Below are 24,761 nucleotides of genomic sequence, written 5' to 3'. Positions count from 1 at the left end.
TGGTCTTCAGGAATTCTTGGGTGGAGCGGATGGAGTGGTGTGAGTCTTCTACTAAATATTTTAGCCATTGGTGTAGCTCCTTAGCGAATCTGTAGCCAAGTAGCAAGACTATGGGTCTGAGGGGGGCTCCTGGTTAGTAAATTTTGGGTAATCCGTAGAAGCATGGTATGTTGGATCCATCTGGTTTCATTTTTTGGAAGTTGATGTTATTTATTTCTCCAGATTTCTGAAGTTTTTAAGAGTAGGGATTTGATTCGGTTCTCTCGTTGTGGGGTCGAGTCCATCTTGTTGGTATCTGCAAGCAGTGCGTTCGCTTTCTCAATGTAGTCTCTTTGATTTAAAATGACTGTCAAGCATCCTTTGTCTGCAGTAGGATAATGTTTTTTTTTGTCCTTCTAGGGCTTTCCTTTCTTGCGTATTCAGTGTGTTTCCTTCCTTCTTCCTGCTTAATGTTGGTGAGACTGTCCTATGGCTTGCTGGGTTTCTTCTGAGAGTTTGTCGTCTTTCAGTGTTGTTGCTAATGCTGCTAAGAATTCTGTAAACTGGAAGGTGTAATTTAATCCTCTTACTAAGAAAGCTTTTTCAGTGTCTGTTAAGGGTCAGTCAGATAAGTTTTTTATCCATGCTTCTGTGTTGTCAGTGTTGTTATTTTGTGTAAGTTTGTCTAGCTTTTTCCACAGGTCTAGTTTTTTTTAATCTTTTGTGTTTGTTGCTGTCTAATGTCTATGGCTTGTTGTACTGTGTCTGTCCATTTGTCTGTTGCATCAATGAGTAACTTTTTTTGGCACAAAATTTCCAGGTTGTGTTTACGGAGTCTGTTGTGGGCATCAGTGACCATTTCTCTTAGCATTCTGGGGTCGTTTTGCTCTGCCATTCTTTTGGCTGGTGAGGTGTAATGGGGAGGGTTGTACTTAAGACATTTAAGTAGTACCTGTTTCCTTAGACATACGTGCAGGAAGTACAGCTGTTCACGGGTGACCCTGAGAAAAAAATGGGAAATGACATCACCAACCCAAGGAAACCTACACACTTATTTAAAAAGCGGGCCATACCACCAGTGCTTCAGCTGAGGCTCGGCGATGTTACCTAGAATGGTGACAAAACATCTGAAAGCAAGCCTTCCAGCTCAGTGAGCAAACCTACATCTAGAACCTCAACCTGAGCTAAAATTCTTCTCAAAACTCACTGCCATCTTTACCATTATTCTTGAACTTCCTTCAAATGCAGAAATGCCTTAAAGTTCTTTGAAATGATGAATGCAAAACAATGGCCTTTATTGACATGTAAACAATTTTAATATACTCCAATAGAAAAGAGCAAACTGCAGAATTCATAAAAGATTCTGCAATGCAAAAAAAAATCCAAAACCTGCATTCATTGTTTTTTTTAAAGACCATGATCACTGTACAATTCTGAACAGGCATAGCAGCAGATATAGTAAAATGGAATGGCCCATTGCTAGACAGTACTACAGAAATCATTGCCACTATTTTCACATTTTCGTAAATTCAATAGGGTGACAAAAATTACATTAAAATATCAAGATGCAAACTTATATACAGCCCTGCAAGATGGAACTTTCATGCCAATATGTTTTATACCACAAGACATGACTTTTACAACAGCGATTCTGCAGTATTCAAGTAGTTAATTAGTGGTGCAGAGTGTGAGCATTGCTTAAAAAAAAGAAACATGCTGAACGTTTTTAACTTGCACTCAGGACAGAAGATCGCTAAATTTCAAAAGGGAACAACATTTTAGACTGCACAGGGTGATGAGTCAGCGAAGGAAATTTCTTGTCAGCCATGCACTACCCTTTCCACTCGAGCATTATAAATTGCAGGTCCCACTGAGAACTGGTATTCTTGCTTCTGTCCTGATGGGCACAAGATACAAAGCTTTGCCAAAATGTTTCTCATTTTCAGCAGTATTCAAGTAGTACTGGTTTGACTTTTAAAACGCAATCCCACAACTGAACACATTCACTATTCCAGTTACTGGACAAAGTAACTCCTATGCTCACAACTGTGCTTGTGCTGGGAGCAAACTGTTCATATGCAATGCTCCCCTGAAGACACCAGCCTCATGAATCTATCCAATGGGGTTAACATCAGCCACACTGCCACACCTACCTACCTCAGTTGTTGGTTCTTCTGATACAGCCATGTACTGAAATAACTCCACTCTGATATGCAACCTATTATTATTCTCAAATTGCCAGCTTGTTACTCTTGCTCTCGCACAGAGATTTTACATACAATTCCTTTCCCAAGTTTCACCTTCAGAACTGTTCAAAGAAAACACCGAATCAGCCAATTCTTCATCCCAAGCAAAAAATAACTCCACCAGAAGGAATAATTAATTTCCCATACATCTAGATGAGAAATTACAGTACAGACAAATGCACGCGCAAAACAAAAGGGTTTTGTTTCATCTTTCTCATCTAAAACATCTCAACACATTAGTAAGTCATTTTGCTTACGTACAAAAGGTATCAATTACAAGGCCGCAAAGGTTTTAACAACAATGTAACTAGGAAAAAGGCCACCAACTTCTGCTCTTTGGAGCACAGCAATTATCTTTTTAAAATTGAAAGCTGACGTGATCAATTAATGCCTCTGCATCATTTTTCCTTCACACATGAAGGTGTGCAAGAATAATCGATTCCCCTGTGCTTAATATTGGATCCAACACACTTGTTTTGACACTTTTCCTTCATGTTGTTAACGCAATAACCTACATAAAGTGCTGGACAAACTCTGGTCACTGGACTCAAAACGCATTTCCTCTCCTCAAATGGTGCCAGACATGCTGGAATTCTCCAGCACTTTTTGTTTCAGATCTCCAGCATTCGCAACTCTTCATTTTCTATTAAGCTACTTTCCAGTTCCTCTTCTATAGCACTGCATGTAATATACTGGCCTACCACAAAATTTATAGTAAATATTGCACACAGCATTTATTCATCTATCTCCTCTTTACTATACAGCATACATAGCATTGTTGTGGCAAAGAAAAACAAATCTGGGGTCCAGGGAGACATGAGGGAAGGGGTTAGGCAAAGAGTTACTGGACTCGAAAGGTTAACTGGTTTTCTCTCTACAGATGCTGCCAGTCAGCAATGTTAGAGGAAGGGAAGTCATCTTCATTGCAAATTAAAGACTTTCTCATTAAAAAGCAGCATTGGCACTGTCTCAGAAGGTTGGACTCATCAATTTGGTTTCCATTCTCAGCCCATATGGCGCCATTCCATACATATAGTGATGGTTCATTGGAGTTATAACTTCCTACTGACCGTAATATTGGAAAGCAGGTTGTGATGGGAGTTGAAATGAAACTTCCTCAATGATCCAAGAGTGAATACCACAGCTGGGAAACAGGCGTCAAGCCAATATGAAGGTCTGGGTCTTCAACATAGTCTCTTCAGATTATTCCCCAGTGACAATATCACAAGTGGTCTGTTTGGAGGGAAACTTGACCTTGAAAGCTTTGCGTCAAAAAGAAATGCGACTCTCAACAAAATTCTGCTCCAACTATTATATTTTCCCCACTGTAATTATGAGGTGAGACAGGTATTTTCAATAACAGAAATATTCATTTTCGACTTTCCTTCTCCATCAATTATTCTCTGATAGAAATCATTGGACTTGGAAGGAATTTCTATGCCATAGCCTTTGCATATGCCGGGATTCCCTATGTGCAATGTGGATAAATGCATAATTTCTCTAAAAATGTTAAAAGCTAACTGAGCTAATCATGCAATTTGGTAATGGCAGATAATTACTCCACTGGTGGCAACAATTATTAAACACTGCCAAACTATCCAAAGATTTCACATAATATTTTGCAAGTAAAGCATCAAAACATGAATTATCTTAATACACATATGTATATTACACAGGCAATATTTCAAATACCACAGTGATGCACAAATAAGGAAATATATTTCCACTAAAATAGTGCACTTCACATTAGTGCTATGGGAGAATATATTGTTTCAAAAGCACATTGTTGTTGCCAGGTCATTTAGATACGTTATTAACTACATTAGTTTTCTGTACAAATTAGTGTTCAGCAGCTTCATTAAACTTATCGAGATGTCTTAAAAACACAAAATAAGGTACAGAATGTTAAGTTGGAAACGGAAATCACCCCCTTTTGTCTCAAGCTTTCAGCTCCAGTCTTTCGGCTGGATAGTGTTATCATGGATTATCTTTTAAATTCAACACATTTTACAGTTGGTCACATTAAGATGTCTACATCTGCTTCATGATCTTCCTCTGCCACTTTCACAGAGAGCACTTCCTCGTTTAGAAATAAGCCACTCAGTCTCTCTTTCCTTGCTTGTCGCTGCTCTTTCAACTGACGCTTCCGCATGGCTTTCTGTTGCAGCTTACGCTGTTTGGATCGCTTCTGTTGAACAATTGGGAAGGATTGGGTTGAGAAAAGGTAGGAAGAAAGATACGAATCGCCTCAGCACATTCATCCTTTGTTTTTTAAAAAAATGGTTGTCAGCTATTTAAGCCACAGAGTACTCTGTGGACTAGGTTTATTGACTGTCCAAAGATTAGAGATTGCAAATTGCATGTGTGTCTTTCAATAGTCCATTATTTTACATTAAAGTTAAGGCAATAAAAAGCAGATTATCTCATTGATCAACTTGGTCCTGTGCACTGCAGGTAAAACTCGATAGTTCAATGTGACGGACAAAGCTCAGAAAACATGCTGTTCTAGACCACTTCTTCCATGTCGCACCACACAACTCTCACTTTCAGAGAGTACAAACCCCATGTATTCTTCTTTTAAATAAACCGATAAACAAATCTGATTTCTCCATCCGTAGGAGATCATGATATGCTCCTGCTACTCAAAAGTGCAGTGCTTTGGTTTTCATGACATTGGCTCACATGTTTGAGTTTGGTGCCAAAGGAAGAAGGGTGTTGATTCAGATTTTTCTGACGAAACAAATTTCGCAGCATCTTTCCTGATGGATCTTCACCGTATTACTCGTGCACTCAGGGAGAAAGAACCTGTGGGAACATTTGCATGTTTTTCCCGACTTGCTCACATTATTCCTTTTAACTCAGCGATAGAAGTCCAGTTTTTAAACAATTATTGATTTAGCAATATTGCAATACAAATATATTCTTTAAACAAAGGAGTCGGGATCGCTAACAATTTTCCCCAACGTACGGATATGAAAGAAAGGTAGTGAAACATTAAAATCTGACCGAAACAATTTAGTGTCTGAAACTGCACAGTTCTGTACAATACGCTCATTGCTACACAGACATCAAAAAGACAAACTGGATTACATACAGCACCAATGAAAATCAAAAGCACGGATGACCCATGAGCAACATCTAAGCTTGTAAATATGATGGTTTGGAATTAATGAACTCCATACCTTTGAGTCTCTTATTCTCTCAGCTGCACTTGAGGACAAGTTACTGTCGCTGTGTGCCCGGCTCATGTTGGCACTTGAAGCAGATGCAGAATTACAGCCACTGGATCCAGTGCTGCTAGCTGAGCTTACCATACTGCCACTGCTGCTACTGGCTCCACTCAAACCGCTGACCCCACAGCCAGCGTAACTACCTCTTCTCCAGCTTTCACGTACAGAGCGCTGGCGGGCACCATGTTCTTTGATATAATTTCTTACCTAAACAAGATAATTGGAGCAGGTCACTTGCCACCATGGTCATGAATAGAATTTATGCTATTTTAATTAGCGGCTGTGGCTTTTAAAACAAAAAGCTTCTATTTTGAACACTGCCAAACTATTCATTCTTCGAAAGTTTCATGTAATAACTGTTGCTCAACAATCAAAACATGATTTATCTTGATACATGTGTACACTTCACAGACAATACTTCAAATACAGCAGTGATGTACAAGTAATGAAACACACTTCCACTAAAATGGTACACTTCACTTTAGTGCTATAAGAATAGAACACAAACCGGAACACACCTTTTGGCCCACGATGATATGCTGAACATGACGCCAAATTAAATTACTCCCTTCTGCCTGCCCTTGGCCCACTTCCCTCCATTCCTTGCATATTCATGTGTTTATCTAAAAGCCCCTTAAACGCCCCCTCGTGTTTGCCTCCACCACCATCCCTGGCAGCATGTTCTAGACTCTTACCACTCTCTGTACAAAAACCTTTCCCCCCTCACCTTAAATGCATGCCCATTAGAACAGATACAGTTTCAAAAGGTACATTGTTATTGCCAGGTTATTCAGATATATTGGTGATTACACAAAGTTTTCTACTCAAAAATCAGTATTCACACTTAAAACATCTAAGCCTTCAACTCAACACATCTGGATGACTTGCAGCTTCACTTTCCAAGCAGGCTTTTCCATCACTGTTAGGTCAACAAAACATCAATTGAACGGAATTGTTTTCTGTCTGCATTATATGCTAAAACAAAACAGATGCATAGGAACATCACCACCTGTAAGTTCCCCTCAGGGCTGCACACCACTGAGACTTGGAATTACAATGCGATTCCTTCATTATCACTGGGTTAAAATGCTGGAACTTCTTTTCTAACACCATTGTGGATTTGCCTGCACTCCAAGGACTGAAGTGGTTCAAGAAGGTGACTTACTACCACCTTTTTTCAGGGCAATTAGGGATAGGAAATAAGTGCTTGCCCAGATAGTGATAGCTATATTACAAATTTCAGATTAATTTCTTTTCAAATCATGATAGTAATGTTTTATCATTTTCAGGTTGAAAACCTCTTCAAAACCAAATATTATCAGTAAGTTATAGTGAAATACTGCAACAAATACTAACTGGAACTGCTGAGATTCAGTTCCAGATCAAATAATATTTGGTCCCTTCCTGCAGGTCACACAACTTACAAACTGCTCTACAAATTCCCAAAGACTCCCAAACCAAACCCCTCCCCCACCCCTCCAGACCAGCGCCACCCCATTCCACCACCTTAAAATGTTTTTGAGGAATGCTAGAAAATACTGCACTTGTCGGCAGAGTGACAGAATTTACATATTTGTAAGCATGAAATTCCAGAAACTTGAACAGAAATTTGAGGCAATAAGAGATTTAATTCTACTCACAAACACAGCACAAGCAAACCTTTACAAATAGTGGTAGCTTAAAAACAAACAGATAATAGTTACACCTATTTACAATATATATTAATGATCTGGATGAGGGAAGTGATCAAGTTTGCTGATGACAAAAACAGATGGGAAGGCAAGTGGTGGGGCTGACACAGAATCTGCAAAGGGATATAGACAGATGGGAAAAATTGGCAAATGGAATATTTGTGGGAAAACATGAGGTAATGCAATGTGGCAGAAAAAAAAAGGAGCTGAATATTAGTTAAATGGGGCAAGACTGCAGAAAGTTGCAGCACAGAGGGATTTAGAGGGCCTTGTGCATGAACCTTAACAAGTTAGTGTACAGGTTCAGTAGGAAATAGAGAAACAAATGGGTCTTTATTTTAAATGGAATGGAGCATAAAAATAGGTAAGGCTTGGTAAAACTATACAAGGCACCAGGTGACATTTTCAAACACTCCTCCAAAGGTTTACACAAAAATTAGATTACAGCAATTGTTTGTTTAACTTGTCAATTGGATATAAAATTAACTTAATGGTACGAGACAGAGGATGGTAATGGAGGGTTGTTTTTCGGACTAGAGGCATGAAACCTGCAGTGTTCCACAGGGATTGGCACTGGATCCACTTTTGTTTGTCATTTATATAAACGATTTGGATGAGATATTTGATTACTCTAGGTCAAGTTGCCATAAGGAGGGAGGAAGTTTGGGTATTCTAAAAGGCATTAAGATGAACAAGTGCCCAGGTCCGGATGGGATCTATCCCAGGTTACTGAGTGAAACGAGAGAGGAAATAGCTGGGGCCGTAACAGATATCTTTGCAGCATCCTTGAACATGGGTGGGGTTCGGGAGGACTGGTGAATTGTTAACGTCTTGTTTAAGAAGAGTAGCAGGGATAATCCAGGTAATTACAGATCTATGAGCTTGACGTCAGTGGTAGGGAAGCTGCTGGAGCATATACTGAGGGATAGGATACATTCCCATTTGGAAGAAAATGGGCTTATCAGCAATAGGCAACATGGTTTTGGACAGGGAAGATCATATCTTACAAACCTAGTAGAATTCTTTGAGGAGGTAACAAAGTTGATTGTTGAGGGAAGGGATGTCGATGGCATATGCATGGACTTTAGTAAGACATCTGATAAGGTTCCCCATGGGTAGGGTGATGGAAGAAGGTAAAGTCGCATGGGGTCCAGGGTGTTCTAGCTAGATGGATGGAGAGCTGGCTGGGCAACAGGAAACAGGGAGTAGTAGTGGAAGGGAGTTTCTCAAAATGGAGAACTATGACCAGAGGTGTTCCACAGAGATCCGTGCTGGGACCATGTTATTTGTGATACACATAAATGATTTGGAGGAAGGTGTAGATTGTCTTATTAGCAAGCTTGCAGATGACACTAAGATTGATGGAATAGCAATAGTGAAGTGAACTGTCAGAAAATGCAGCAGAATCTAGATAGATTGGAGAGTTGGGCAGAGAAATGGCAGATGTTGTTCAATCCAAGCAAATGTGAGGTGAAGCATTTTGCAAGATGCAATTCAAGAGCCAACTATACAGTAAATGGAAAAGCCCTGGGGAAAATTGATGCACAGCGAGATCTGGGCATTCAGGTCCGTTGTTCCCTGAAGGTGGCAGCGCAGGTCGATACAGTGGTCAAGAAAACATACGGCATGCTTTCCTTCATCGGACGGAGTATTGAGTAGAAGAATAGGCAGGTCATGTTACAGTTATAGAAGACTTTAGTTCAGCCATATTTGGAATACTCAGTACAGTTCTGGTCACCATATTACCAAAAGGATGTGGATGCTTTGGAGAGGGTGCAGAGGAGGTTCACCAGGATGTTGCCTGGTATGGAGGGTGCTAGCTACAAACAGAGGTTGAGTAGATTAGGATTATTTTCATTGCAAAGGTAGTGGTTGAGGGGAAGACCTGATTGACGTCTACAAAATCATGAGGAGTAAAGACGGGGTGGATAGCAAGAAGCTTTTTCCCAGAATCTGGGACTTAATTACTAGGGGTCATGAGTTCAAGGTGAGAGGGGAGAAGTTTAAGGGAGATTTGGGTGGAAAGTTCTTTATGCAGAGAGTGATGGGTGCCTGGAACACGTTGCCAGAGGAGATGGTAGAGGTGGGAACGATAGCAACATTTAAGATGTACCCAGACAGACACATGAATAAGCAGGGAGCGAAGGGACACAGACCCTTAGAAAATAGGTGACAGGTTTAGATTGGCACAAGCTTGGAGGGCCGATGGGCCTGTTCCTGTGCTGTAATTTCTTTGTTCTTTGAGAATAAGGGAGGCATGATTAGTTTGCAAATGCCACCAAAATGATGTATAGCGAACAGTAAAAAAGGTTATCTAAGATTACAAAGACATCGTGAACAATTGGGTCAACGTGCTGAGGAATGGCAGACGGAGTTTAATTTGGATAAATGTGAGGTATGGCATTTTGCTAATACAAATTACGGCAGGACTTGTACAAGTAATGGTCAAGCCTTGGATAGTGTTGTAGAGCAGAGAGACAGAGGGATTCAGGTACATAATTCTTTGAAATTTCAATCACATGCATACAGGATGGTTAAGGCGGCAGTTAGCACGCTTGCCTTCATTGGTCAGACAATTGAGTATAGGAATTGAGATGTCATATTAAGGTTGTACAGGACATTGGTGAGGTTTCGTTTGGAGTGTGCTGTGTGCAGTTATGGTCGCTATGTTATAAGAAGGATATTATTAAACTGGACATGGTTCAGAATCGATTTACTAATACGTTGCCAGGAATGGGGGGTTTGAGTTATTAGGAGAAGTGGGATAGGCTGGGACTTTTTTTCACGGAGCATAAGAGATTGAGGGGTGAGCTTATTGATGTTTATAAAATCATGAGGGGCATAGACAAAGTGAATGACAAGGGTTATTTCCATAGAGTAGGGGAGTTCAAAACTGGGGTATATTTTTAAGGAGAGAGGCATGAGGGGCAACCTTTTGACACAGACAATGGTTCATGTGTCGAATGAACTGCCAGAGAAAGTGGTGGATACAGGGTACAGTAATGTTTAAAAGACATTTGGGTAAGTCCACAAAAAGGTGATTTGGGGAGATATGGGCCAGGCACAGGCAGGTGGGACTAGTTTAGTTTGGGAACATGGTCAGTGTGGAGTGGTTGAACTGAAGGCTCTGTTTCCATGCTGTATTACTCTATGATTCTAATTGGACGTGATTGCAAACTGTGATATACAATTTGCATTCACTTGCTAATACAAAGTTTAATTCTAAATTGCAAGCATAAGGAGAATATTGACTTTGAGCCAGTGACACTCAGATTTATATTACAGAATTGACTGTGACAGCCAGAGAAAACAAATGAAATAAAAGAAGGCTATCATCTTCATAAAAAAAATTTAAATACAGCATCTGTTTGAGTGCATTAATCCTTTACAGGGATATACACTTATGGCTTTCATTAAATACACTTAAATCTGATCTTCATAGTTACCTGTTTTAGCTTTTCATCTGTTAGACAGTTCAGCTCAATTATAAATTCACTGTCTGTAGGGGAAATCTGAGCATTTGGATCAATAATTTTAATAATGTCCAGCTGTTCCCGCAGACCCATCTCTGTACTGACTTTACGACTCAGGTATTCAATATATTCAACCTGAAATGAGCAGAAATGATAAGGAGGAAAACATTTACAATCACTCGCAATTAAGATAAATTGTTCAATACATGTTCCATTTGCATTCGGTCGTATAGTGACAAAATTTCATTTTTATGATTTACTTTCTTCTCTTTGTAGTCATGCTTTTGAATTTTAAATCAGTTCTGGGAACTGGTTGATTACTGGATGCAACATTTATCATTGTTTGAGCAATATCCCAGTTAATGAAAGTGAGCAAGGAATCGAAGTTGATAAATAACAAATAGCCTTCACAATCAATGTTTTGCATTAGAACTGTTGCAATGTTTAACTTATGAAACATTCTTATGAAAGATTTTTGAGACATTGTAGAAAATACTGCACTTATCTGTAGAATGGCAAAATGTATATATTTGTAAACAAGAAACTGCAGAGATTTGAATTGGCACTGTAGCAATGAGAAACTAACCATAAACAAACAGCACACATAAAGCCTGACAAAAAGTGGAAGTTAAAAACTAGGAAGAAAATAGTTACAATTATTTATAATTATATATTAATGGCTTAGATGAGGGAAGTGAATGCAGTGTTGCCAAGTTTGCCAATCACACAAAAAGGCAATTGGTGAGGTCTGCAGAACTCACGGACTGTTAATCCAGAGACCCAGATAATGTTCTGGGAACCAGAGTTCAAATCCAACCACAGCAAATGGTGGAATTTGAGTTCAATAAAAATCTGGAATTAAGAGTTTCATTCACCATGAAAACCACTGTCAATTGTCAGGAAAAACCCATCTAGTTCACTAATGTCCTTTAGGTAAAGAAACTGCCATCCTTACCTGGTCTCCATGTGACTCCAGACTCACAACAATGTGATTGGCTCTTAACTGCCATCTGGGTCATTAGGGATAGGCAATAAATGCTGGCATAGCTAAATACACCCTCATCCAAAAAATGAATTTTAAAAAAGTGCAGCAAGCAATAAGCAAAATAAATGTTGCTGTTCATTTCAAAGGAATTGTGCATGAAAACTGGGAAATCATGCTAAAATTACACAATGCACTTGTTGGACCACATCTGTGAGCAATTTTGATCCCTTTATCTTAGGAGAGATGTATGGCCACTGGAAGCAGTGCACAGAAGGTTCACTGGATTGATTCAGGTATGGAGGAAGTGAGGACTGCAGATGCTGGAGATCAGAGTTGAGAGTGTGGCGCTAGAAAAGCACAGCAGGTCAGGCAGTAGCCAAGGAGCAAGAGAATCGGCGTTTCAGGAAAGAACCTTTCATTGGGAATGAGGTTTGAGAGCCTTCAGGGTGGAGAGATGAATGAGAGGGGAGTGAGGCTGGGGGGGGTAAAGGTAGTTAAGAGTGCGATAGGTAGACAGAGATGGGGCTAGTGGTGATAGGTCAAAGAGGAGGGTGGAGCGGATAGGTGGGAAGGAAGATGGACAGGTAGGACAGCTCATGAGGGCAGTGCCAAGTTGGAAGTCTGGAACTGGGATAAAGTGAGGGAGGGGAAATGAGGAAACTGGTGAAATCCACATTGATGCTGGGGGGTTGGAGGGTGTCAAGAAAGAAGATGAGGCATTCTTCCTCCAGGCATCAGGTGGTTAGGGAGTGGCGATGGAGGTTGCCCAGGACCTGAATACCCTTGGCTGAGTGGGAGGGGGAGTTGAAGTGCCCGGCCAAGGGCGGCGGGGGGGGGGGGGTTGAAGAGGTGTTGGTTGGTGCGGGTGTCCCAGAGATGTTCTCTGATTGCTATCATATGAAGAAAGGTAGAAGGGTGGAGTTGGTTAGGCCTATACCCTTTGGAGTTTAGAAGAATGAATGCTGACCTTATTGAAACAGAGAATTGACAAGGTAGATACAGAAAGCATTTTTTGCCTTGTGGGAGAGTCTAGGACCAGAGGGGATACATTCAGTCAGAGGTTGCCCTATTAAGACAAATGAGAAGAATTTCTTCTCTCAAGAGAGTAGCGAAGCTGTGAAATTCTTTACTACAGAGGGTACAGAGGCTGAGTTGTTAAGCTGAGATAGACAGATTTCAGAGCATTAAGGGAACTAAGGATTATAGGTATAAGTGTTATGACATGGGGTAAACTCTCCTGCTTAATTTAAAACCAGCAACGCAGAAAAGGTTTATCCCATGCAGTAATCTGTAAAAATTGAGTGGCCAAGAACTATTTAAAGTCAAAATTAACAGCCTTATTTCTGAACGTATAACAGAATAATTAACTAACCATTATTTACAACACCCTTCTCTAACCTACCTTTTACTTTCCCTTCTATAATACTAGTCTGATAATCTCCCAATTAAGATTTACAATTTTTGAGAAGATTTGTAGCTCAGGTTGAGGTTCTGGTGTAGTTTTGCTCGCTGAGCTGAAAGGTTCATTTTCATTAATATTAGTATTGTAGTATGCACAGCCTCTTCTAGTTATATTGTTGGGTCACATGGTAGAGGATGAGGGCACAAGAAAGGAGAAATCAAATAATTTAGAAATGCAAGCCCTTTAGCCTGTTGATAATACCGGCTTCTTATTCTTTGAACACATTTATACAGACTGGGAGAACTGTTGATCACTGTTGGACTTTCCCATACAACAAAATAAATTATTCCAATAGTCTCTTTCATGGGGTGGCACGGTGGCTCAGTGGTTAGCACTGCTGCCTCATAGCACCAGGGTCCCAGGTTCAATTCCAGCGTCCGGTGACTGTCTATTCTCCCCGTGTCTGCATGGGTTTCCTCTGGGTGCTTTGGTTTCCTCCTACATCCAAAGGTGTGCAGGTCAGGTGAATTGGCCACGCTAAATTGCCCATAGTGTTAGGTGCATCAGTCAGAAGGAAATGGGTCTGGGTGGGTTATTCTTTGGAGGGTCGGTGTGGACTGGTTGGGCCGAAGGGCCTGTTTCCACACTGTAGGGAATCTAACCTAATCAATTTCAAGAAAGAGTTGGACAGAGCTCTTAAGGATAGTGGAATCAAGGGTTATGGGGATAAGGCAGGAACAGGATACTGATTGAGGATGATCAGCCATGATCATAATGAATGGTGGTGCTGGCTCGAAGGGCAGAATGGCCTACTCCTGCACTTATTGTCTGTTGTCTATGATGTCTGAACTGCCCAAAGACCTTTACACACAATTAAGTACTTTATAGCAGGTTCGCAACTGCTGTAATGCAAGAAACACAGCAAATAACTTGCAAACAGAAATAAACTGATGATCAAATAGTTTGTGATTTAAATTATGGAATGAAATACTGGCCAGGACACTGAGGGAACTTGGCTTGCTCTTGAAAGCCATGCAACTTTCAGACTTAATAAAGTTCAGCTTTTTTTTAGGTATGAAAACAAGACTCCCAGATGGTATGTTGCCTACCAGGTGCTTGGGGCAGGGATGTCACTGATAGGCTACAGAGCATTCTAAAAAGGGAGGGTGAACAGCCAGTTGTCTTGGTGCATACAGGCACCAACAATACAAGTAAAAGATGAGATGAGGTCCTGAAAGAAGAATTCAGGGAGATGGGAGAGAAGTTAAAGAGGAGGACTTCAAAGGATTGCTCGGGATCTTGGGATTACTACCAGTGCTGCGTGCAAGCCAACATAGAAAGGAAAAAAATAGGCAGGATGAACACATGGCTTGAGGGATGGTGTAGGAGGGAGGGGTTCACATTTGTTGGACATTGGGAAAGATGGGACTATTACAAAATGGATGGTCTACATCTAAACCAGACTGGAACTAATGTCCTTAGGGGGAGTTTTTGCTACTGCTGTTGGGGAGGTATTAAACTAATGTGGCAGGGGGCTGGGAACCAGAAGAGAAAACAAGTCGGCGGCGAGGTGGAGACTGGAGACTGTAAGAATCATGAAGATAGCATTAATAAGGGGAAGAGTAGACAGAGAGCAGATGAATGCAAAAGAACTGGTGGCCTGAAATGCATCTACTTTAATGCAAGGAGTATAGCGGGTAAGGCAGATAAACTTAGGGCTTGGATTGGTGCCTGGGAGTATGACGTTATTGCAATCACAGAAAGGGCATGATTGGCAACTCAATGTTCCAGGGTAGAGGCTTCAGACAGGGCAGGGAGGGAAGTAAAAGGGGGGTGGAGTTGCACTGCTGGTCAGGGGTGATATCACGACTGTGCTAAAGGAGGGCACTATGGAGGTCCTGGTTAGTGAGGCATTATGGGTGGAGCTGAGAAATAAGAAGGGTGCAGTTACATTGTTGGGGCTGTATTACAGACCTTCCAACAGTGAGCGTGAGGTAGAGGAACAAATAGGTAAACAGATTATGGAAAGATGTAGAGGCAATAGGGTAGTGGTAATGGGAAATTTTAATTTTCCCAACACTGACTGGGATACGCTTAGCGCCAGAGATCTGGATGGGGTAGAATTTGTAAGAAGCGTCCAGGAGAGTTTTCTAGAGCAGTATGTCAATAGTGCGACGAGGGAAGGGGCCATATTAGACCTCATACTGAGGAACAAGCCAGGCTAGGTGGTAGAAGTTGTGGTGGGGGATCTCTTTGGGAACAGTGACCACAATTCTTTAAGTTTTAGAATACTCGTAGACAAAGATGAGAGTGGTCCTAAGGGAAGAGTACTAACCTGGGACAAGGGCAATTATATCAAAATTAGGCTGGAGCTCGGAAATGTGGATTGGACATAGCTTTTTTAAAGGAAGTCCACGTTTGAGATGTGGGAGGCTTTCAAAGATGGGTTAGAGATAGTGCAGGATAGGCATGTCCCGTTGAAAGCAAAGGAGAGGAAAGGCAAGATTCATGAACTGTGGATGACAGGAGAAATTGTACAACTAGCCAAGCGGAAAAGGGAAACGTACATAAGGTCGAGGCAGCTAAGAACAAATGGGTCCTGGAGGAATATCGGAAGGATAGGACAAGTTTTAAACAAGGAATCAAGCGGGCTAAGAGGGCAAGCGGGCTAAAAGGGGTCATGAAATAGTTTTAGCGAGCAGAATTAAGGAGAATCCCAAAGCATTTTATTCTTATATAAGAAGTAAGCGGATAACTAGAGAAAGGATTGATCCACTAAAGAATAATGAAAGAAGGCTCTGTGTCAAACCTGAGAGAATGGGTGAGATTTTGAATGATTACTGTGCATCGGTGTTCACTGAGGAGAGGAACATGATGAATCTTGAGATTAGAGACAGAAGTTTGATTAGTCTGGATCAAGTTGACATAAGTAGGGAAGATGTGTTGGGTAGGCTAGAGGTTATTAAGGTGAACAAATCCCCAGGACCGGATGGGATCTATCTCAGATTACTGAGGGAGGCGAAAGAGGAATTAGCTGGGGCCCTGACATATATCTTTGTGGCATTCTTAAATACAGGTGATGTGCTGAAGGACTGAAAGGTTGCTCATGCTGTCCTCCTGTTCAAGAAGGGTAGTAGGGATATTCCGGGTAACTACAGACCAGTGAGCCTGACGTCAGTGGTGGGAAAGTTGCTGGAGAAGGTACTGAGGGATAGGATCTATTTATATTTAGAAAAAAATGGGCTTATCAGTGATAGGCAACGTGGTTATGTGCAGGGGAGACCGTACCTCACCAACTTAATAGAGTTCTTTGAGGAAGTGACCAAGTTGATAGATGAAGGAAGGGCTGTTGATGTCACATACATGGACTTTAGTAAGGTGTTTGATAAGGCTCTTCATGGTAAACTAATAGAGAAAGTGAAGTCACATGGTGTGCAGGGTGTTCTAGCTAGGTGGATAAAGAACTGGTTGAGCAACAGGAGACAGAGAGTAGTAGTTGAAGGGAGTTTGTCGAAATGGAGAAAGGTAACCAGTGGTGTTCCACAGGGGTCAGTGTTGGGGCACTGTTGTTTGTGATATACATAAATGATCTGGAAGAGGGCACTGTTGGTATGATCAGCCTGACACTAAGATTGGTGGAGTAGCAGAAAGCATAAGGGACTGTCAGAGAATACAGGAGGATATAGATAGACTGGTGAGTTGGACAGAAAAGTGGCAGATGGATTTCAATCCAGACATATGTGAGGTGATGCACTTAGGCAAGACTAATTCTAGAGCGAATTATACAACGAACGGAAGAACCTTGGGAAAAGTGGATGGGCAGAGAGATATGGGAGTGCAAGTGCATTGTACCCTGAAGGTTGCTGCACAGGTGGATGGAGTGGTTGAGGAGGCATATAGTATGCTTGCCTTCATTGGACAGTGTATTGAGTATAAGAGCTGGCAAATCATCTCAAAATTGTGCAAGATATTGGTTCGGCCACATTTACAATACTGTGTACAGATCTGGTCGCCACATTACCAAAAGGATGTGGATGCTTTGGGGAGGGTGCAGAGAAGGTTTAACGAGGATGTTGACTGGTATGGAGGGAGCTAGCTATGAAAAGAGGTTGAGTAGTTTAGGATTGTTTTAATTAGAAAAAAGGTGATTGAGGGGGACCTGATTGAGGTTTACAAAATCATGAAGGGTATAGACAGGGTGGATATAGACATGCCTTTTCCCAGGGTGAAGGATACAATAATGAGAGGTCACGCTGTCAAGGTGAGAGGTGAAAAGTTTAAGGGGAATATACGCGGCAAATATTTCATACAGAGGGTGGTGGGCGTTTGGAACGCATTGCCAGCAAAGGTGGTAGAGATAGGCACGGTAGATTCATTTAAGATGCGTCTGGACAGATGGACGAGTAGGTGGAGAGCAGAGGGATATAGGTTTAGACAGTAGATTTAGATACGCTCAGGCTTGGAGGGACAAAGGGCCTGTTCCTGGGCTGTAAATTTTCTTTGTTCTTTGTTCTTGTTCTAGTTACCATTCAGATGAACAGGTCAGGCAGCATCCAAGGAGCGGGAGAATCGACATTTCGGGCATAAGCCCTTCTTCGGGAATGAGGAGGGTGTGCCAAGCAGGCTAAGATAAAAGGTAGGGAGGAGGGACTTGGGGGATGGGCGTTGGGAATGCGATAGGTGGAAGGAAGTTAAGGTGAGGGTATAGGCCGGAGAGGGGATGGGGCGGAGAAGATTGCAGGTCAAGAAGACGGTGCTGAGTCCAAGGGTTGGGGCTGAAATAAGGTGAGGGGAGGGGAAATGAGAAAGCTGGAGAAATCTGCATTCATCCCTTGCGGTTGGAGGGTTCTTAGGCGGAAGATGAGGTGCTCTTCCTCCAGGCGTCGTGTTGCCATGGTCTGGCAATGGAGGAGGCCAAGGACCTGCATGTCCTTGGCGGAGTGGGAGAGGGAGTTAAAGTGTTCAGCCACGGGGCGGTTGGGTTGGGTGGCCTGGGTGTCCCAGAGGTGTTCTCTGAAATGTTCCGCAAGTAGGCGGCCTGTCTCCCCAATGTATAGGAGGCCATATCGGATGCAGCGGATGCAGTAAATGATGTGTGTGGAGGTGCAGGTGAATTTGTGACAGATATGGAAGTAACCCTTGGGGCCTTGGAGGGAAGTGAGGGGGGGGGGGGGGGGGGGGGGGGGGGAGGTGTGGACGCAAATTTTGCATTTCTTACGGTTGCAGGGAAAGGTGCCGGGAGTGGAGGTTGGGTTGGTGGGGGGTGTGGACCTGATGAGGGAGTCACGGAGGGAGTGGTCTTTCCGGAACGCTGATAGGGGAGGGGAGGGAAATATATCCCTGGTGGTGGGGTCCGTTTGGTGGTGGCGGAAATGACGAAGGATGATACAATATATCTGGAGGTTGGTGGGGTGGTAGGTGAGGACCAGTGGGGTTCTGTCCTGGTGGCGATTGGAGGGGCGGGGCTCAAGGACTGAGGAGCGGGAAGTGGAGGAGATGCGGTGGAGAGCATCGTCAACCATGTCTGTGGGGAAATTGCGGTCTTTGAAGAAGGAGGCCACCTGGGTTGTTAGGTATTGGAATTGGTCCTCCTGGGAGCAAATGCGCCGGAGGCGAAGGAATTGCGAATATGGGATGGTGTTTTTACAGGGGGAAGGGTGGGAGGAGGTGTAGTCTAGGTAGCTGTGGGAGTCGGTCGGTTTATAGTAAATGTCCGTGTTGAGTCGGTCGCCCGAGATAGAAATGGAGAGGTCTTGGAAGGGGAGGGAGGAGTCTGAGACAGTCCAGGTAAATTTGAGGTCGGGGTGGAAGGTATTAGTAAAGTGGATGAACTGTTCAACCTCCTCGTGGGAGCACGAGGTAGCATTGATACAGTCATCGATGTAGCGGAAGAAAAGGTGGGGGGTGGTGCCAATGTAGCTGCAGAAGATGGACTGTTCCCATATCCAACGAACAGGCAGACATAGCTGGGGCTCATGGCTACTCCTTTGGTTTGGAGGAAGTGGGAGGATTGGAAAGAGAAGTTGTTCAGAGTGAGGACCAGTTCAGTCAGTCGAAGGAGAGTGTCAGTGGAAGGGTACTGGTTGGTTTGGCGGGAAAGGAACAAGTCCCTCCTCCCTATCTTTTATCTTAGCCTGCTTGGCACACCCTCCTCATTCCTGAAGAAGGGCTTATGCCTGAAACGCCGATTCTCCTGCTCCTTGGATGCTGCCTGACCTGCTGCACTTTTCCAGCAACACATTTTTCAGCTCTGATCTCCAGCATCTGCAGTCCTCACGTTCTCTACCATTCAGGTCAACCTCAATAATATTATTTTAGTTTGAAAAATCATAACTCCTAACACTTTTGGAAACTGCATCACTAACTGAATGAAAATTACAACATTTGCATGAGAGAGATGTTTAAGTTCTGCTCACATTAATTTTAAAAGCCGTAACTCCTTCAAGAAAATCAGGTTACATGGCTGTGCTGTGATACTGATACGGAAAATAAAATACTAAATACATATCTTCGGTTGTTATACTTTATATATTTCTAAGCCAGTCTTTTATCAAGTGGAATTGTCTGTTCTCATTCATTGAGGTACAGCTGGGTCAATTTAGCATAAAACCTAGCAATCTCCACATTAAACAATAATCTTTGAAATGAATATCACCACCCCTCCCCCGAAATACCTGCTCATCATTAGACATTGCACTCCAAGGAAGCTCATCTAAACTTCTGTGCTGTTTGCTTCTTCGCTTTAGAACAGGGCAAGGAGAACTTGGAATACTTGGAACCACATCAGACAAGACATCACTTCCACTTGCAAAATCACTCCCAGGCAACTTTGAAAGGAAACAGAAAATCTCAAGATCAAATTAACATGAAATAGCTATAAAAAAAAACACGCCTTTGATGCTTACGATTCAGAATAGTATCAGCATTTAGATTTAATGCACAATCTCATGAAGTGCAAACTCTGCTAAAGACAAAACTATGATGATCGTGCGTCAAGTGAAAAGGACTTTTGAAATCTTTCAACTCTTCAAGTCAGTAAGGCAAAACCAAGGTGGAAAAGCCTCTGGCAACATACAATAACATGCTCAATAAAAATTTCATAATCGCAGCTCATTGACAATTTGCTATAACACTCACTCACATTGTAAAAGAAAGCAAGACAACATCCCAATGCTCCCCATCCATCTTTTGAAGACGTTGATCTCTCACTGGACTACTGTTGCATTGCTGGCTACCTTTGACAGTAAAGTCAGCAAGCTATTCCACCAAAGGAGCTTTGCAGCATGAAATGAGTGCATATCTTCAAGCAGACATTTTAAGCAGAAATGAGCGACTGGAACTCTGAATCATGTTCTCTTGCTAACCCAGGGTGTCCAGACAGCAAACATGATCTGAGATGGGCTTGCAAGCACTGCTCCAAATCAAGGACCACTGCAGGTCCGAGATTGCCAGCAGCACATTTGATGGTTTGTTTTAAGGGGTGAGAGAACAACTACGAAAACACCCACTAAAACATCCGTTAGCCTTTTATATGTGATCTGGTGTTAGCAGCAAGGCGTCTGCCAACCCACGCAACACAATAACCTGAAATTCTTATTTTATTAAGCAACAAAGATAAAGAGATGGGCTGTTGAAGCTTTCCATGTTGCATTCACCAGGACAGATGCAAGAAAACAAATTTCAGGAGGAACAACAACTAATATCTAACAGCAAGCTGATCTCAAAGGATTTGGAATTGTATCTTGGATCTTGTTGGTCTTGGCTGCTCATGCAATAAAAATTGTCATGAAAGTGAAGAGTTGAGTTCATTTGCCTAATCTTTTATGGAAAAGAAAAATGCATTAATCACACATCTGTAAGCGAACTTGCTCAAGGAAAACTGGTAGTAATCGACCTATTCTGGATATGATAAAATCATGAGGGGCATGGATTGGGTGAATAGCCAAGGTGCCTTTCCTAGGGTAGGGGAGTCTAAAACTAGTGGGTTAGGTTTAAGACAAGAGGGGAAAGATGTAAAAGAGGCAACCTTTTCACACAGATGGTGATGTGTATATGCAATGAGCTGCCAGAGGAAGTGGTGGAGGCTGGTACAATTACAACATTTAAAAGACATTTGGGTGGTTATATGAATAGGAAGGGTTTAGAGGGATATGGGACAAATGCTAGAAAATGGAACTGGATCAGATTGGGATGTCTGGTCGGCAAGGATGAGTTTGACCGAAGGCTTTGTCCTCATGTCGTACACTCTGACCCTAAAACAAATTTGAATCAAACCTACATTCGAAATTCCTTATAACAGGGATAAGGAAAACCTGCTTCAGATGAACATGACTTTGCACAGCATTAACTCTTGGGCACTCATTCTTGTAAATCTCACAAGAAACCAGCTTTCTGCTTGAAAATATTAAATGCATATTCATACCTCCATAAATATATTGATACAGAATGAAAGAAATCACAATGCAAATGGGTTCAAGTATGTGCTGCCAGCTTTTCAGCTCACAACCAAATCTCTTCTTTTCACTGATACTCTTTATTTTCAAGTTCTCATCCAAATCCACCATAAGGGGTACAAAACATGCCTACCATAATGAACAATCAGAGTATATCTCAAAGTATTTCACTGCAAACAGCACAGTAAATTTGAGCATAGTAAGATTTCACAAACAGCAATGAGACAGTAACCAGATAATCTGGTTTAGGTGGTGATTGAGTGATAAATATTGGTCACAACATTGGGAAGACTCCTGCTTTGCTGAGTTTTTGCATCCATCAGAGATGAGCAGTGAGTCAAACAGCCATTTGAGAAACAGCAGCTCAAATAATGCAGCACTAATTCATCACTGTCCTTAAGTCAACCACGTGAGTGTGAAACCAGTCTGCTGCTTCTCCCAGTGGTGAGTTGTCTCAATTGCCGACTTACCAACAAATTCAACAATTATTTCACTATCTACTCTCTCTAAACCAAAACGAAAAATAAATCCAACAGACTTGCCGGCTCTGTAAAATTTTCTCTCTTCAAAACTTCAAATTCTTAGGATGAATTTAGCAAATTTTTACTTAATCTTTTCTACAGCTGAGCTATATGTATATATCATTTGCGTGAATGAGCCATCAAACAGATTTAATAGACCCTCTCAATATAAACTTGAAAAGGAAACACTTCTGGCTAATTCCTTCAGGAAGCACTGGTGTGAAGAGCATAAAGGCTACTTTCCGAGCTGTACAAATATTCAATGCTACAACTGCAGGCAAGAAAAATAATTTTGGCTCACCTGCCATTCAAACTCACTGTCTGACCAATCCCAATAGGTACTGATTGATGAAGAAACATCACTACAGACACTACCCTCTGGAAAGAGGTCAAAAGATGCATTCTGAGTGAATTCCTGATCATCCAGCAGGGAATAGCAGTCATCCTGATCACCGCACGAAACAGATGAGAAGAGTTCCTCACTGCATTCGGAGCTTGCTACGCTTGTGCCACAGGAAGTCAAATTCCACCTATGTTTGAGCAGAAAAAAATGCTTTCATTTCTTGAAGTACTGGTGAAAGTTAATAGGCCTCATCATTCAATTTTAAAATAAAGGCATCTTAAATATACTATATATATTTAGATCAGTGTTGGTTAAGTCAAGAGCTTAAACAAGGAGCTCTGAACTGTGTTGGCAATTCATTTCTTCTTAGTGAGGAGACATTGAAGTGATTGCATAAGCTAGTGATCTCACTGGAAGACGAAAAAGAATTGGAAATTCCTTTTCACTTTTCCTCAAAGAAACTATTCTCCTCCCTCACCGATTCACGCCAATCCAGAAATTGCTGGATGCTGCACTCAAGGATGTAGTAACTAAGACACCAACGTCTGAAGCTACATCCCTTGCACAGACCTGATGAGGATTACCGATGCAAGCAGCAACACAGCTGTAAGCAAAGCAGCATTTAGCAAAACAATATGGCACTCATTACACAATAAAACATATTGCTGGAAACAGTCAGCAAGCGTGCCAGCACCTATAGAGAGAAAGCAGAGGCAATGTTTCAGGTTGAGGAACCCTTTTGTAGAACTGACATTCATTATGCTGTAAAAAAAACTTTCCATCAGCTGATCATACTGACACCATATGGACCACTTACATGATGGTTGACACAATAAATAGTGTAGATGGCAATAAAGTTGCACAGGGAAAGTGATAGATTAGGTGAATGGGCAAAAACCGGCAGACAGAATATAGGTGGTCACTGACTAAAAGCGTTTGCAAGAAAGATTGGATTGCAACCTTCATGGAAAAATAGAAGGAACTGGGACCCAGGACTTCCAGTCAAACTGCATCCCAACCCCACCCAAATCCCCATATAAAAAAAGCTCTTTCATTGGGAAAACCATCCCTTACTTTGATCTTGCGACCCTTTGCCATCCTCCTCCCAAACCTCTCCCTAAACAGAAAAGGCTGGGGTGAGTCTGTGAGACTGGCATATTCAGGCAATGTTTCAATGTCTCAGGGCTCCTGTCTCAGAACTGGGGTCTGGGTTAAGGCCCCCCCCACACCTCTAGGTTGATGAACAGGCTCAGAGACCCCACACTGGGGCAACACGGGCAGAGCAGCAGGGCACTGTCACTTTTGTGGAGCCTCACTGGGACAATGCAGACCGGGGGAAGACGATAGGCTCTGGGGCCTGAGGGGACGCATCCTGGGGGTGGCCTTAAGGTTTGTAATTTTGCGCCACACCTCCCTCCTACAAGGACTCTCACCCCAGTCCCTGCCGGAAGCTGTGCCGGCATTACTTCGAGCATAGGGCCCATTTGTGGTATCTCTGGGTGCTGATACTGGTGTTGGGGGTTGGCCGTTGCAGGGGGCGACACTGGGAGCTACTGGGATTATCTTGGCAGCCTCGGAGATGGGGTATTTCTTGCAGACGTACTCTGCCCCCTTACACAAATGGCACTGCATTCCATCTGCCATCCTACAGGCACTGTCGACAATCGCTTCATGGATAACTATAAACATCCCCTCGGTCTCCTCCTCCAGGGCCAAGCTCATGTAAACCTGGCGTCAGGAAGGAATACACATAGTGAAGGAAGCACTTCTCGAGATTAAGTGGGAACAGAGAATCCCTGGTCTCACCTCTCTGAGCTGATGCAAATGGGGGAGGAGGAGTTCACCAACAACATATGGCCCAATGTCAGAAATAACTACCCAACATGGAAGCCTCTATAGGGTTGGCCAGCAAGTCCCACCCATGGTGAGCCCCCTCATCGGGGATAAGTGCACAGCCTGATTGGTCCTCAAAAAGATACCAGCCTGACCAGACATTTTCAACATGGCAACAATGGCGGCCAGGCTAATGACAGCAGGCATTGCCTTAGAGCACACCTTGATGCTCTTGTCTGGTTTCATGGAGGTCTTCAGTGTATGGCTCTTTGTAAATAACTGAAACGGTGACAGGATGTTGCCAGGTATGAAAGGTTTGAGTTGTACAGAAAGGCTGGGACTTTTTCCCACTGGCACATTGGAGGTTGAGAGGTGACCTGACAGAAGTTTATAAAATAATGAGAGGTATAGGTAGAGTTAATGGTAGTTGTCTTTTCCCTGGGGAATTTCAAAACTAGGCGGCACATTTTTAAGGTGAACAGAGAGAGAGATTTGAAAAAGACATAAGAGGCAAATGTTTACACAGAGGGTGGTTTGCGTGTGGAATGAACTTCCTGAGGAAGTGGTGGATGTTGGTACAATTACAATGTTTAAAAGACATTTGG

At 42.4% G+C, this 24,761-nt stretch overlaps 1 protein-coding gene across 1 annotated transcript in view; it reads right to left on the bottom strand.

Annotated features, from left to right (window-relative positions):
- Positions 1–1,335: 1,335 nt before the first annotated feature.
- Positions 1,336–24,761, bottom strand: part of fam199x (family with sequence similarity 199, X-linked) — a 31,710-nt gene continuing 8,284 nt past the window's right edge. Inside the window, exons 3-7 of the mRNA XM_060832407.1 lie at positions 22,282–22,510; positions 19,681–19,833; positions 10,593–10,754; positions 5,408–5,662; positions 1,336–4,413 (exon numbers count right to left, since the gene is read on the bottom strand). Of these exons, the coding sequence (XP_060688390.1) occupies positions 4,243–4,413; positions 5,408–5,662; positions 10,593–10,754; positions 19,681–19,833; positions 22,282–22,510 (970 nt within the window). The 3' untranslated portion in view covers positions 1,336–4,242. The remainder of the gene's footprint in view (positions 4,414–5,407; positions 5,663–10,592; positions 10,755–19,680; positions 19,834–22,281; positions 22,511–24,761) is intronic.

Source organism: Hemiscyllium ocellatum, chromosome 11, assembly GCF_020745735.1.
Source record: "Hemiscyllium ocellatum isolate sHemOce1 chromosome 11, sHemOce1.pat.X.cur, whole genome shotgun sequence".
NCBI classification, from domain to species: Eukaryota; Metazoa; Chordata; class Chondrichthyes; order Orectolobiformes; family Hemiscylliidae; genus Hemiscyllium; species Hemiscyllium ocellatum.
This window is presented reverse-complemented; position numbering and strand designations above follow the sequence as displayed.